Source organism: Silene latifolia, chromosome 6 (assembly GCF_048544455.1).
Source record: "Silene latifolia isolate original U9 population chromosome 6, ASM4854445v1, whole genome shotgun sequence".
NCBI lineage: Eukaryota > Viridiplantae > Streptophyta > Magnoliopsida > Caryophyllales > Caryophyllaceae > Silene > Silene latifolia.
Genome location: NC_133531.1, coordinates 16,158,709 through 16,171,237, shown reverse-complemented (window position 1 = coordinate 16,171,237; position 12,529 = coordinate 16,158,709). Strand labels below are relative to the sequence as shown.

At 34.2% G+C, this 12,529-nt stretch overlaps 2 protein-coding genes across 2 annotated transcripts; one reads left to right on the top strand and one right to left on the bottom strand.

The window, feature by feature from the left end:
- The first annotated feature begins 3,889 nt into the window (after window positions 1–3,889).
- On the top strand, window positions 3,890–5,083 carry LOC141587584 (F-box/kelch-repeat protein At3g06240-like). The gene has a single exon (XM_074409060.1). The coding sequence runs from the start codon at window positions 3,890–3,892 to the stop codon at window positions 5,081–5,083; it is 1,194 nt and encodes a 397-aa protein (XP_074265161.1).
- Window positions 5,084–11,480: 6,397 nt separating this feature from the next.
- Window positions 11,481–11,984, bottom strand: LOC141587583 (chaperone protein dnaJ 11, chloroplastic-like). Its single transcript, XM_074409058.1, has one exon. It carries the CDS (start codon window positions 11,982–11,984, stop codon window positions 11,481–11,483), a length of 504 nt encoding a protein of 167 aa, XP_074265159.1.
- Between the last annotated feature and the right edge of the window lie 545 nt (window positions 11,985–12,529).

The following is a 12,529-nucleotide window of genomic DNA, read 5'->3' as shown; positions in this document are numbered from 1 at the left end:
TTAATTGTTTTTTTGAAATCTACACTTGTTAGGATTTCAATTCATTAAATTTTTTATTTTATTTATCAAATTTTTTTCGAAATCTACTCTTGCTAGGATTTCTAAAAAAGTTGGACTATCAAATTTTTTTCGAAATCTACTCTTGTTAGGATTTCAAAAAACTTGGACTCTCTAATATCGCTCGAAAAGTTTCTGCTTTATATATATGTACTAGATTTAATACCCGTGCAATACACGGGCTTCTGGTAATATATTGTTGATGAACCGCTGGTAAGTACTACTACGTTATACTTGTAAATTACTACACTACTGTAAGTTCTAAATCCCAACTCTGCTTTATTCAAACTCGCTCCTTCCATGGAAATTGAATTTAACTACGCCCCTGTGAGCTCTTGAATCATTTTAACTGATTATATACCCATTAATAATCATTTTGATTGATTATACCCCTTAATAATGGCTACAAAAGCTCAAATGGCACTAATTAGTACGGTATATAATTTTAATTCGCAATAAGGTATACTTCCACTGTATTTACGACTCTTAAACATGTAGATAGTTAGAATAGTATTATAGCCGATCTAAATTTACTTCGTTATAAGCATGTCGATGTGGACAGAAAATCAAACCCACCTGCAAAATTGAAGTAAAGAATGATGAGGACATACAAATTGATGCATATGTGATAATAGTACATTAATAAGTACTCCCTTCCTCCCAATCACTTCTTTAAATAGTTAAGACGAAGATTATGGCCTTATTATATTATAGTCCCGGTCATTTATTTACCTATATTATAGTCCCTCCGTCCCGTACATCTTGTTTTTTTACTATATTATAGTCCCTCCGTCCCGGTCATTTATTTACCTATTTCATTTATGAGTGTTTCATTCATTGTTTACCTTTATAGTTATGTATCTGTACTTCGTGACTAAAGATTATGGCCTTACTCATTAGCACCTAATCACTTCGGGGACAACCGAGGGGCAACGAAGAGCTAGACATTTTGCATTGTAGTGATATTGCGAGCCATGGTCATATTAATGTCTTCCAATTTAAGTATTGTTATTATTTTCTTTTTCTAAGTGGAAATTCTATAAAGACTTCTTGTCGATCCTCTCAAACCAGTTTTTTGGTATAATATTACTCCTGTTTACTAATACTTCGTTCCAATGTCGTGCTTGTTCTTTATGTGCTCCTAATACAGTATTGCCATTGTTTTCTTTTATGTCAAATGTTTTCCAAATATTTCTTATCTCAACTGTAGTTTGTTATCAGTCTCTCAAAACATTATCTCTAGCTAATAATTTCTCTTAACTCTAAAATAATAAAAGATAATGGACACTTTCTCATTCAAAAAAGTTAATCTATCTATAAAACTCGGAAAAATAAACTCACAACGACAATTATAAAACCTTTCCTGCAAAGTAATTATTAGAAATCGAAGAGAGGGGAAAGCATAGAGGAAATCGTATTATTATTAATAATCGTTCGTTGTTCTACCAATACAATAAGATGTCGTATATATAGTAGACTTAGGATCTCCTATTAACGGAAACGCTATAAAATATAATATCAATATTATTCTCTACGATATATCACGATACCGTATTTCCTAAATATGAATATGTCGATATCTCGACATATACCGATATCTCGTAACAGTAATTGATCAAGAAAAGAATCGTCATAAGCATATTTACATTATATGAATAAAGATTGATAATTATGGAAATCATATACTCCTTGCTTAAATATGTATTGAACATCAATGTACAGAGTATGTCGCTAAAAGTTAAAAATCATACCTACCTCATTATTTTAATACCTAGTACTAATCGCCTCTTTGAACGATTATATGAACACCTGCAACTTTAAGACAAACGTATAATAAGTGTCTTAAACAATATACAATTGAAGTTTATTAATCACAAATATATCTAGAATGAACTAACCATCATGACACTCATAAAAATCATAAAAAAAGAAGCAAGAATAGTTTCATAAACAAAAATAATAACAAATAATAAAACAATTACAGTACAATAATAATGTAATCACCGGCCGATTGTTGAGGTTGCAATTATTCCACTCCTTTCCTGAAAAATCAGGAAAAGTACACTACAAAATTAGATCGTATTGTAAAATAATAATACAAAAAAAATTACGTAAAAATAATAGATAGAAATTTAATGATACTCGTAGATGCAAGCATATACAAAAAAATTTACGTGAAAATAATAGATAGAAATTTAATGGTACTCATAGAAGCAAAGTCATTGAAGTATATATAACATTAGAGAAAGGGATAACCGTGTAATCCATCTTATATACAAATGGTTATATAGTTAGTAGCTAAAACGACAGTGCGTGTGTTTGGCAAGGGAGTACATACCCCAAGCTTTGTAACTTGAAAAGATGCTTTAGAGATAATTGTGTGTACATTATTATAAAAAATCGACCATACCTTTAGATAGATTAGTTGATAATTTTCCATCTATGAGTTCAACAAACTTTTTAATCCTTTTGGTACCTGAAATTTCAACATAAAATATCATTAGTACAAATAAATTACATAAAATACCATTAGTACAAATAAATTATCAGCACGCATACGAAAACAAAACAAAAATCAGCGTGCAATTTAAAATAAATTGGATCAGAAAAATTATTTGTTTGTTAAGTCTATATACAGTATTTATACTACAAAGTTGTTTTACAAAGTTATTTTAAAGAGTAGTTGAACTCTATTTCTTATCTTATTGTTATAGTTAAACTCTATTTCTTATCTTATAAGAACTCTTAAATATTTTTTTAATTTTTATATTTTATAATAATTCGAAAGTAGTTCGTAAACCTTGGACTCTCTATAATCGCTCGAAAAAAGCTTCCTTTATTAATATAGATAGATAGATGTATTGATTTTAATCATACAATACCTTTCATCTATCAAATCTCCTACCCCACTACAAACTTTACCATATAATACCCCCCCTCCCTTAATTCCCGTGCCCTTCATGAATAGGGAGGGTTATTAAGAATAGGAGGGAGTACAATAAACATTCGGTCGGATAATATTGATCGAGTCAATCTAAGTTACGAGTCAATCTCAGGTGCTACAGGTCAAATATGGATCGGATATTCGGATTAGTTTTGCGGGGTCTAGATAGGGTTGAGCATCGATTCAAAAACAGACCGGAGGATCGGACTGAAAACCGAAAAAATAAATTTAGTGGAGCGAAGACCCGACCTAAAAGTTTCGGTCTTGGATCGAAGCAAACCCGAATTTTTCTGTCCGGGCTGATTTTTGACCAAAATGGACCAAAAATACGATTTGTCGCTATTTAGTGTATAATTATTGAATTTTAAATTCATCAAATCAAACAACATAGGTATTTGAACTATTTATTTAATTTAAATAATTGCTATAATTGATTTTATAGTGAGATTTTAGCGTAAAATATTTAGTTCACCTACAAAGTTTTAAAAAAAAGACGTGAAAGTCATATCATCCATTCAGTCCGAACCTAAAATAATCGGCGTAAAATCAGATCAGACCGAAAACCAAAACTCCAAAAGACAAGGACCGAAAACCTAATCTAAGAATTCGATTGGGATTAAGTCAAGATCAAATAGTCAAGTCCGCTCCATTTTAATGAACTCCGGGCCGAACCTAAACTTGCTCACCCCAAGCCCCAAACATCCCCAAACATCGGATTCCTATCAACGCACTTTCGAAGCATTTCATTTGCATTTACTGATTTACTCCATTGCATCTTTAAAATCAATTGAAAGGCAATACCATTTCCGTCCCCCAAAATCCCTAAATCCCTAATCGCCCATCCCCAGCTTCTCGCCGTTTACTGCGAAACTAATTGCTGTAAAAACAATGAAGAGAAGTAAAAATCCCACTACGTCATCCAAATTTTTACCACCTGAAGTTTGGAATCAGATCTTGTCAAAATTTCCGGCGAAAACCCTATTAAAATTCAGGTGCGTATGTAAATATTGGCGTTCCATTATTGATAACCCTAATTTCGTTCAAATTCATTTCCAACATTCCCAATTCAATTCTGAAAATAATAGATTATTGGTAGCCCTCGAGGGTATGGGATGCTCTGGCGATCAAGGGTATTTATTGACAGTTCGCGATGCTCAAACTCTTGGTATATTCGATCGTATTTTTAGAACACATTCGTACAAGTACCGTATTATAACTAGCTGTAATGGGTTGCTTTTAGTAGCTCAATTTAGATATAATTATAACCAGGAGGAAGAATTGAGATTGTGGAACCCTTGTATTCGCAAATCGTTGTTACTTCCCACTTGCCCATTTCGCCCCTATTTCCTCGACGGCCTTAATTGCTATTTGTTTGGGATTGCGCCTCGTAGTAAGGATTATAAAGTCGTTGCGTTTAAGTTTAAAGTTGATGATACTTTGGGTGAAGAGGGTAAAAAAATGTTACTCGCAGTTTATACTCTCAGTAATCGACAATGGACCGTCAGAAATGATCCTGTCAATTTCACTAATCTCAACATTATTAGTATGGATGGGCTGTTTTGTAATTTATCAACTGCTGTTTTCTTCCGAGGGGCAACATACTGGCTTGGAAATAATGATAAACAAAGGAGATTATTAACTCACCTTTGTTCCTTTGACTTTGATACGGAAAGTATCACCTGTTTGGAACTACCTTTTAGTGTGGATGAAAAATGCTTTTTTCTGTTTCTGTTTCTTCTTGGGGAATCACTAGCTATATTCCGTATTTCTCCGATAACTTGCAGCATATGGGTGCTAGATCAGGACAACGAAAAGGGGCCATGGACTCTACGGTTTTCAGGAAAATCAAGTTGGGATGGTTTTAAAGTATTCAATTTGTGCTATGTAAAATGTCGAAAGGTGCTCTACTGTGAGACTGATGGCGGCTATTTTGTTTGCGGGGACAAGACTTATAATATAGCTATTGGCAAAGTGGAGCCGCTGAAAATATCACTGAGTTCTCATTTTTACTTGGAAACGTATTCAGAGAGCTTGGCGTTGTCCACAGGATACGGATCCCGTGATTTAAGGTCCTTCCCATGAATTAGAGAGTTCTGGCTGTTAGTCAACCAATCTTGAATATATCAATTGCGATCATACCTGGCCTATTGCTCTTTGAGGAGAGCGGGTTCTCTGTCCCATTTTGTGTTCCATCTCGTGTCCCACTATGCTCTTCTTGTGACACATCATTAACTTAAAAGAATTTGTCATTTCTTTTATTATGTGAATGATGATGTTCCTCTTTGTGAAGCTGGAATTCGTGTTATTCTAGCATATTGCCTTATCTGCTTTTTCCTTTGGCATTCCTTGGCTGTGTATGTCTTTGAATATTTCAGATCCGTGTTTACATTATGGTATGCATAGGTACTTTTATCTTCCTTTCTCCCATTTATTTAGAGATTTTTCGTGATTGTTGATTTCTAATAGAATTCTTCACCCATTTTTACGATTATACAGCTGCCTATGTTAAAACCACTGCTGACTATTTGCTGCATAAGCTGATATATATGAAATTCGCTGTCATTCTTTAGAGTTAACATGAAGTCAGATAAATTGATGTACATCTGCAAAACTTTCTTATATGAATGAATGACCGTACATGCTGGGTAGTATGAGTATAAATATTGGTACAAATGATCTGAAGTGGTTCTTAAGATGTTTTTTGTACTCATTTTGACGGTCTGAAGCTTCCTAAAATTACGATTGTTCTCTGCATCTTTAAGTGCAAATGACTGTTTGAAGTTTCACATCTTGTATATGAGCAATTCGTCTCCAAGGGGTTATTCAACAAAAATGTTACCATTTATACAAAACATTTTCTTCAGGTTTGTTTGTAGCTTTTGGTTCAATTCAAAACCTGCAGTGCTGTCCTAATTCATCACTTTGTGTGAAGTCAAGTGTGAACTACTTGCTTCATGATCGATGATGCCATCTTGAAATGTGCGTTTTTTGAAGAGAAATGAGAAAATCCTTGCTACTTCCCCCTTGGTCCTTGCCCATTTCCTATCTCTTTGGAGTTGTCTATTTAGATGTGCATCTGGATTTGCTTTTCAAAAAAAAGGATAAGTCGTTGCGATCACGATTGTAGGAAGTGAGGATCTAGAGGCTACAAACTTACAAAGGTGAGTGTTGCAGTTTAGACACTCAGTGATGACTATTGTTAGTTTGTTACCGCTTACTTGATTCATTGCTTGCCTTTGAGAAGACCCTCTGTTGGAAAACAATGGATATGGCAGTCACTACTCTTCTTATTGCTCTTAGTTCTATCATAATGTTGTTAGTTTGTTACTGCTTGGCTTTATTCATTATTGGTTTTTCCAACAATAATCTTTACTATGTTTTTTTGCAGCACAAAGGTAAAGACCATTGATACGGCCGTGTTGTTTGGCTTTAATGTTTCTCGTTTTATTGTTGTTGGTCATAAACCATCCCCCTCGAATTTCAACACCGCTTTTTTAGGTTGACGATATTTATTGCCTCTTTTTCAATTTATGTTTCCAACACGTCCAAGTAATGATGTTTTTAAAATATTCAAGACGTACTCAAACGGGTATATTTCCGCAATGGTATATTTAAGATACTCAAGTTTTTGTGATTCATCAGCGAATTCTAATAGTGGCACATTGTTTTCTGTAGGAGGAGAATTTTTGTATGTGTCGTTATACAGCATTGGAACTTTATATAGAAGAAAGCTTGGTGTTAGGAAGAGGATATGCTGTCCGGACTATTACGATCTCCCTGATAAGGCGGTAACTGCACAAGACTAGTAGATAACGGGTGATTTTGTAACTTGTAAGTCATGTTGCTGTTCAATGCTCCGTATTATAGCTGGAACTAGCAAGATCACAGGGAGTGATACTAATGTCAAAACGTTCTCCCTTTCGGAATGGTTTTTAGGATGTTCAACTTATTGTCGATTGAATTTATTCAATTCGTACTCGAAATGGTTTCTCAAAGGTAAAGCCTATTCATATTCTCCTCCCTAATCCACCATAAACATGAGTCTGAATCGGGTAATGCAAATATTGTAGATCACTCATTTAGTCCTTTTTAGGAATTTAACTCCTTTAGTCTCAGGTTGACAGCATTTGTGTAATAGATGAGTCCGAGTCTCTTGGTAGTGCTTTTTACAAGCACTAGATCCTTTTATTTTTTCACAATTAAAAAACTACTCTAACTAATTTGTTTATTTTATTCATGGGTGTTGATTTTCGCAGTACGCATTTTACTCATACAGTACATTTTTGACCGTTATACCCTTGTCATTTCCCTCTCTCATTCTCTTTCTAACTTCTCTCTAACTTATTCTTCCTCTTAATTCTCAACTCCTTCCATTTTCTCTCTCACCATCGCCACCATCAGCCACCGTAGTACTGCATGATTCATTATTTTTTCTTTTAATTTTTTTTTGTTGAAGTGCATTAATTTTTGTCATTTTGCCGATATTGCACAAATAGTACGTATTTGTATATTTCGTACTGCGTATTGTATTTACTTTAATTTAGTATAATAATGAGTCATTAAACTAAAGTAATGTATACAATAACGCAATGTAAAAATAATGTACCGCTAAACCAATAATGTCTTCTGCAAATGTAACATTTATGTACTGTAAATCCAATTTAAGGTACTGGGTAATTGTATCACAATCAAATGTAGTTTGTACTACATTGAGAAAAATAAAAGAAAAAGGAGAAAAAACAAGCAACAAACAATCTGCGTATTGTATACACCACCACCTTCAACCACCCTCTCAGTCAGCCCACTACCGACGACCGGAACTGGAACCCCCCTGAGAACGACCGAGCGCCGGCGCCCTTTCCCGTCCCCGCCATGCGTCCACTCATCATCCTCATACAACTTCCTTCTCCCGCTCCCACAACCCTCACTCTCCCGCTCCTAGCCGGCCACCGGAAGACCACACTTACTCTCCTTCCCCTTACTCCGTCGACGCACACCACCAGCAAACACCAGGTGGCCACCACCAATTACCATAAACCCTAGATTAGTTTTCACACAATCCCCAAATTAATTTTAAAAAAATCCATAAAAACGAGAAAAAACCATTAACTTATTAATATTGACACAAGTAATGTTAATACTTGATCTCTAATCAAATTATCACTTCTAATTGAAGATATTTGTTAATTTTGAGAGGAGGTAGGATTAACAATACAAAGAATTAGATTTACTTATTTTGTAGGCAAGGGTAAACAAATGGAAAATATGAGACAAAAAGTACTGAAGTGAGTAAAAAACGTACTGCGAAAATAAATTGCGTTATTCATTAATCAATCAACTAACTTAATCATTATTTTCATCATTGACAAACTTGATTTTATTGGCTAATTAGCAAGATATTATCTCCCAAGATCATCTTCATTCTCTTAGGTTGATTTCCTTTGAAGTGTCAACGGATTTAATTGTATTCTAATATATAAAACGGTTTTAGATTTACATTTGACAAAAAAAAGATTAGAGAATATCATAAAATGACTTTAAGAGAGTACAATGAAATATTTTTCAACAGTCGGTGATTGAATTCAACTACAATCGGTGTAAAGCACAAACTGTAAACGAGTTAATACACTACACATTTTGGAATAGGCGAAAGTCATCTATTTCAGTTTAGTATCTCTTATTTTCAGATACAGAATATGTTTATTTATTTTATTTGTTAACTAGTTTAGACACCGTGCATTATGTGCACGGTACTTAAATAATTATCATTCGTTTAGAGTGTATTAAAAATAATATAATTTGATGAAAATATTAATTTTAATGAAAATATAATAGATGAATTTGTAATTTTTAGTTTCCTTATTTAGTGAATAAACATAATTATCATTCGTTTCCATTTTTTAGAATATGTTTTTTTGCAGAAAAATAATAGAAATCACTTATTCTTTTAGTAGATAGGTGATGTGTGCAAATGAATATATGAGATGGAATGCCAAACAAAACCAAAAAAAAAAAATTCATTTCCTACTCAAGATTTCAACTGTTCATATTTCAACAAATGACATTGATACGCAACCGCCTTCTACCATTCATACTCCACCAAACGAGATTGTTATGCAAGTAATGCAACCACATAACCAACGGAAAGTGCATGATATATTGTACGAGTATCAACCACATACACACAACGTATATGAATCTTCTCCAGTTCTAAAAAATACTGAATGGTCCAATTATGACAAATCAAAGGCCTAACATAGTGCATGAAGGCCTTGAAGATAATCAAACGCCTAACATAGTGCATAAGGGCCTTGAAAAAAAAAATCAAAGGTCGCTATTACACATAACCAATGGAAAGTGTGTGGTATATTGTACGAATATCAACCACATATAGGAAACGCCAATTGATCCTCTCCGGTTTTGAAAAGTACCGGATGGTTCGGTTATTGCAAATCAAAGGTCTAACCGCCTAACATAGTGCATAAGGGATTTGAAGAAAATCAAAGGGTTCTATTGCACTTTCGCTTGTACACTATTTGCTAAAATTTCTGAAAAACATCCCCGTGTAAGCATAAGCCACATAAATGTTTGATATCAGCCTTGCATTTCCCCCAAATTTTTTGTTGGTAATTGATTTGGGATAGTTGAACCATCGAGCTCTAAAATCCTTTTAGAATTGGAGGGGATCTATCCACTTAGTAACAAATTAATTTCGTGATTCCCTGGTTCTTTTTTCCAAAAAAAAAAACACAAAACTAAGGGTAAAATTATCAGTAAGACTCACTAGCGTCTTAAAATTCTACCACATTAGCTTTCCACTAACTTTTATTATTTCTTTATTGTTTAGACTCAACTTAGACATTATACATTATCAGCCAGATTCACCTCAAACTCTATTATTCCATTTCACTTCTTTTTTTTACAAACTTAAAAAAAAAAAAAAATAACACATGTGATCCACTCATTGGATAATTTCCTTTGAAAGTGAGGTCAAAATTCACCCAAAGTCTTATCTCAAAACTATCAATAATTTTACCCTAAGCTTATGTATATCCCGAGAGGCCCAGACCCAAAATCAGTTTTAAAATCAAATATTTTATTTTGAAATTCGATTCAAACTCGTCAATTTTTTCACTTTATCTCCAATTTTGTGTTCAGAGGCATAAAAATCTTTTTATTTTCCAGTAATATATGAGACCCAGTGTTTACCCGCTCACATCTTGCAATTCATTGGTTTCAAGTTGAGTATTGATTTTTCAAGACTAATTTTAAGACCCAATAAAAGTGTGTGTACATTATTGTCCGCTTTATGGGGATATAGTCAATCTAATACTATTCTTATTCAGTAATAATTACAAAGTACTTTGTTTTAACATAAAGACCCGAGTCTACGGAGTACATTATTGTCAATTTGATTCTACGGAATACTTAACTATTGAATAATATACATCAAAATGATATCTAATCACCAGAATAGATGAAGCATAATATAAAGAGGCATATGAATGTATGATATGTAAATCTGATATTTATGCTTCTCCCGTCCGTTAAAATAACATTGGTGAAATGGGATAAATAACAAATATGTGATTTTTTTTCTTTTGTACTAAGCAAAATTATAGACCACACATAACTCATTAACGAGATATTACAATATCTCATGCCTTTCTTTCCCCATAACGTTGGTTGAAGGATAACTCCAAATTGACTACGACTTCAAACTAGTCGACATTCTCACTCAGACAATTCTCTTAAAATACCAGTGTCCACCACCAATTTCGCGATTTTCCATCAACATTTGAGCAAGTATATAATTCCTCCATTTCAATGACTTGTACATTTTTCGAGACAGTAGGCGTTTAACGCTTTATTCAGACATGACTATGGAACCGAACTTTTAATTTTGATCATCAAATTTACAATTTTATTCACGAATTTCAATTCAAACCTTAAAGTATAGCACATATGTACATTTATATTCAGCCCTCATTTTTTTTGGGAGTATAAGACCTTCATTAGTTTTAAAATGCCGGTGTTTTAAGGTTTTCATTACATTCATTGCAATTTGCAAGGTTACAACTTACAAGACTTCGTTATCAACTTGACCTTGTTATCAACTTGACACAATTTTATAATAAATCGATTTTGAAAGATCCTTCATGAGTTTATGTAAGCTGATTCCGAATCAACAACAACATAAGAGCCTTTTGGAATCATTTTAGAATAAAGACACTAATAATGTTGTTTTCTTGTCCAAAAAGGCAAAAATGTACCAAAGGCATACATATATGTATCTAATTTATTTACATTAATTAGCCAATTACATTAATATTCATAATTGATCACAACCATAACCTCTAATTACATACAACTATACACAAAACTTCAATCCTACCTTTTCAACATTAATTATTATATCCATTCCGAAGAAAATGTATACAATTCATTGAAACAGAGGGAGTATCGATTAATTAGATATCTACCAGCACTGATCACTCTCCCAATTCCTCCTCGGAGACCTACAAAACGACGACGAAGACGAAGGCGAAGCCGACATCCGATAAAACCTCGCAGCAGTCAATGGCTGCCGTAAAACCAAGCTCCGATCGTATACTGCACGCTTCTCCGGATCCAAAAGCGTCAAATACGCATCATTAATACGAATAAAAGCAGTAGCATCCTCGCTACCTCCCGCAACGTCAGGATGACACGACCGCGCTAAGCGGCGGTACGCCGCCTTAATCTCGCCATTCGATGCGGCAGCAGAAATTCCAAGAACATCGTATAACGACGAAAACGCTGTCGTTTCAACTCCAGCGAAAGTCGCTGCAGCGGCGACGGTTGCGGTTGCGGCGCAAGTGATGCGCCTGAGGTTGACGGATCTCGGCGATATGAGGAGGTTGGAGGAGTGACACGTGGAGGGAGGTGATTGGTTGAAGGACTTCGGAGAGGTGACGGTTGACGGAAGAGAAATAGAAAGCATGGAATTAAATTTTAGGTTAAGGTGAAGAATGGTGAAGGGGAAGTAATGGGTGAAAATGGGCCAGTTGTGAGGTGGGTATTTATAAAGGAGATTTTGTGTAATTCAAAGGCCCACTTTATGGATAACTAATAGTAGGAATCTATATCTATATCTAATCTAATACTTCTCCGGTTCTCCGTATTAAATTGTACGAGTATTCCTCCACTTGGAGCCTTGGAGGTAGGTGATAGTGTCAAATTGTGACGAGTCAATAGGTTAATGTTATCACAATAAACACGCTGATCTTTAGGGTTTTAGTTGACTTTTGTAATATACTTAGGTTTTGACTTTTGGTTTGTAATTTTAGAGTCTTAAACTTATAACTTACCAAGGCAAAGAAGGAGAGCAAAAGGAAAGCCAAGGGAATAAGTGCAAAATCAAGAGAAGCAAGCAAAAGGAAGAATTGAAGCCTTGACATGCACAAACAAGAGCCAAAATGAAGAATTGAAAACTCGGTTTCACAAGGGTCAACTTCAAACGAGTATATCTCGAGTTCTAGACCTCGT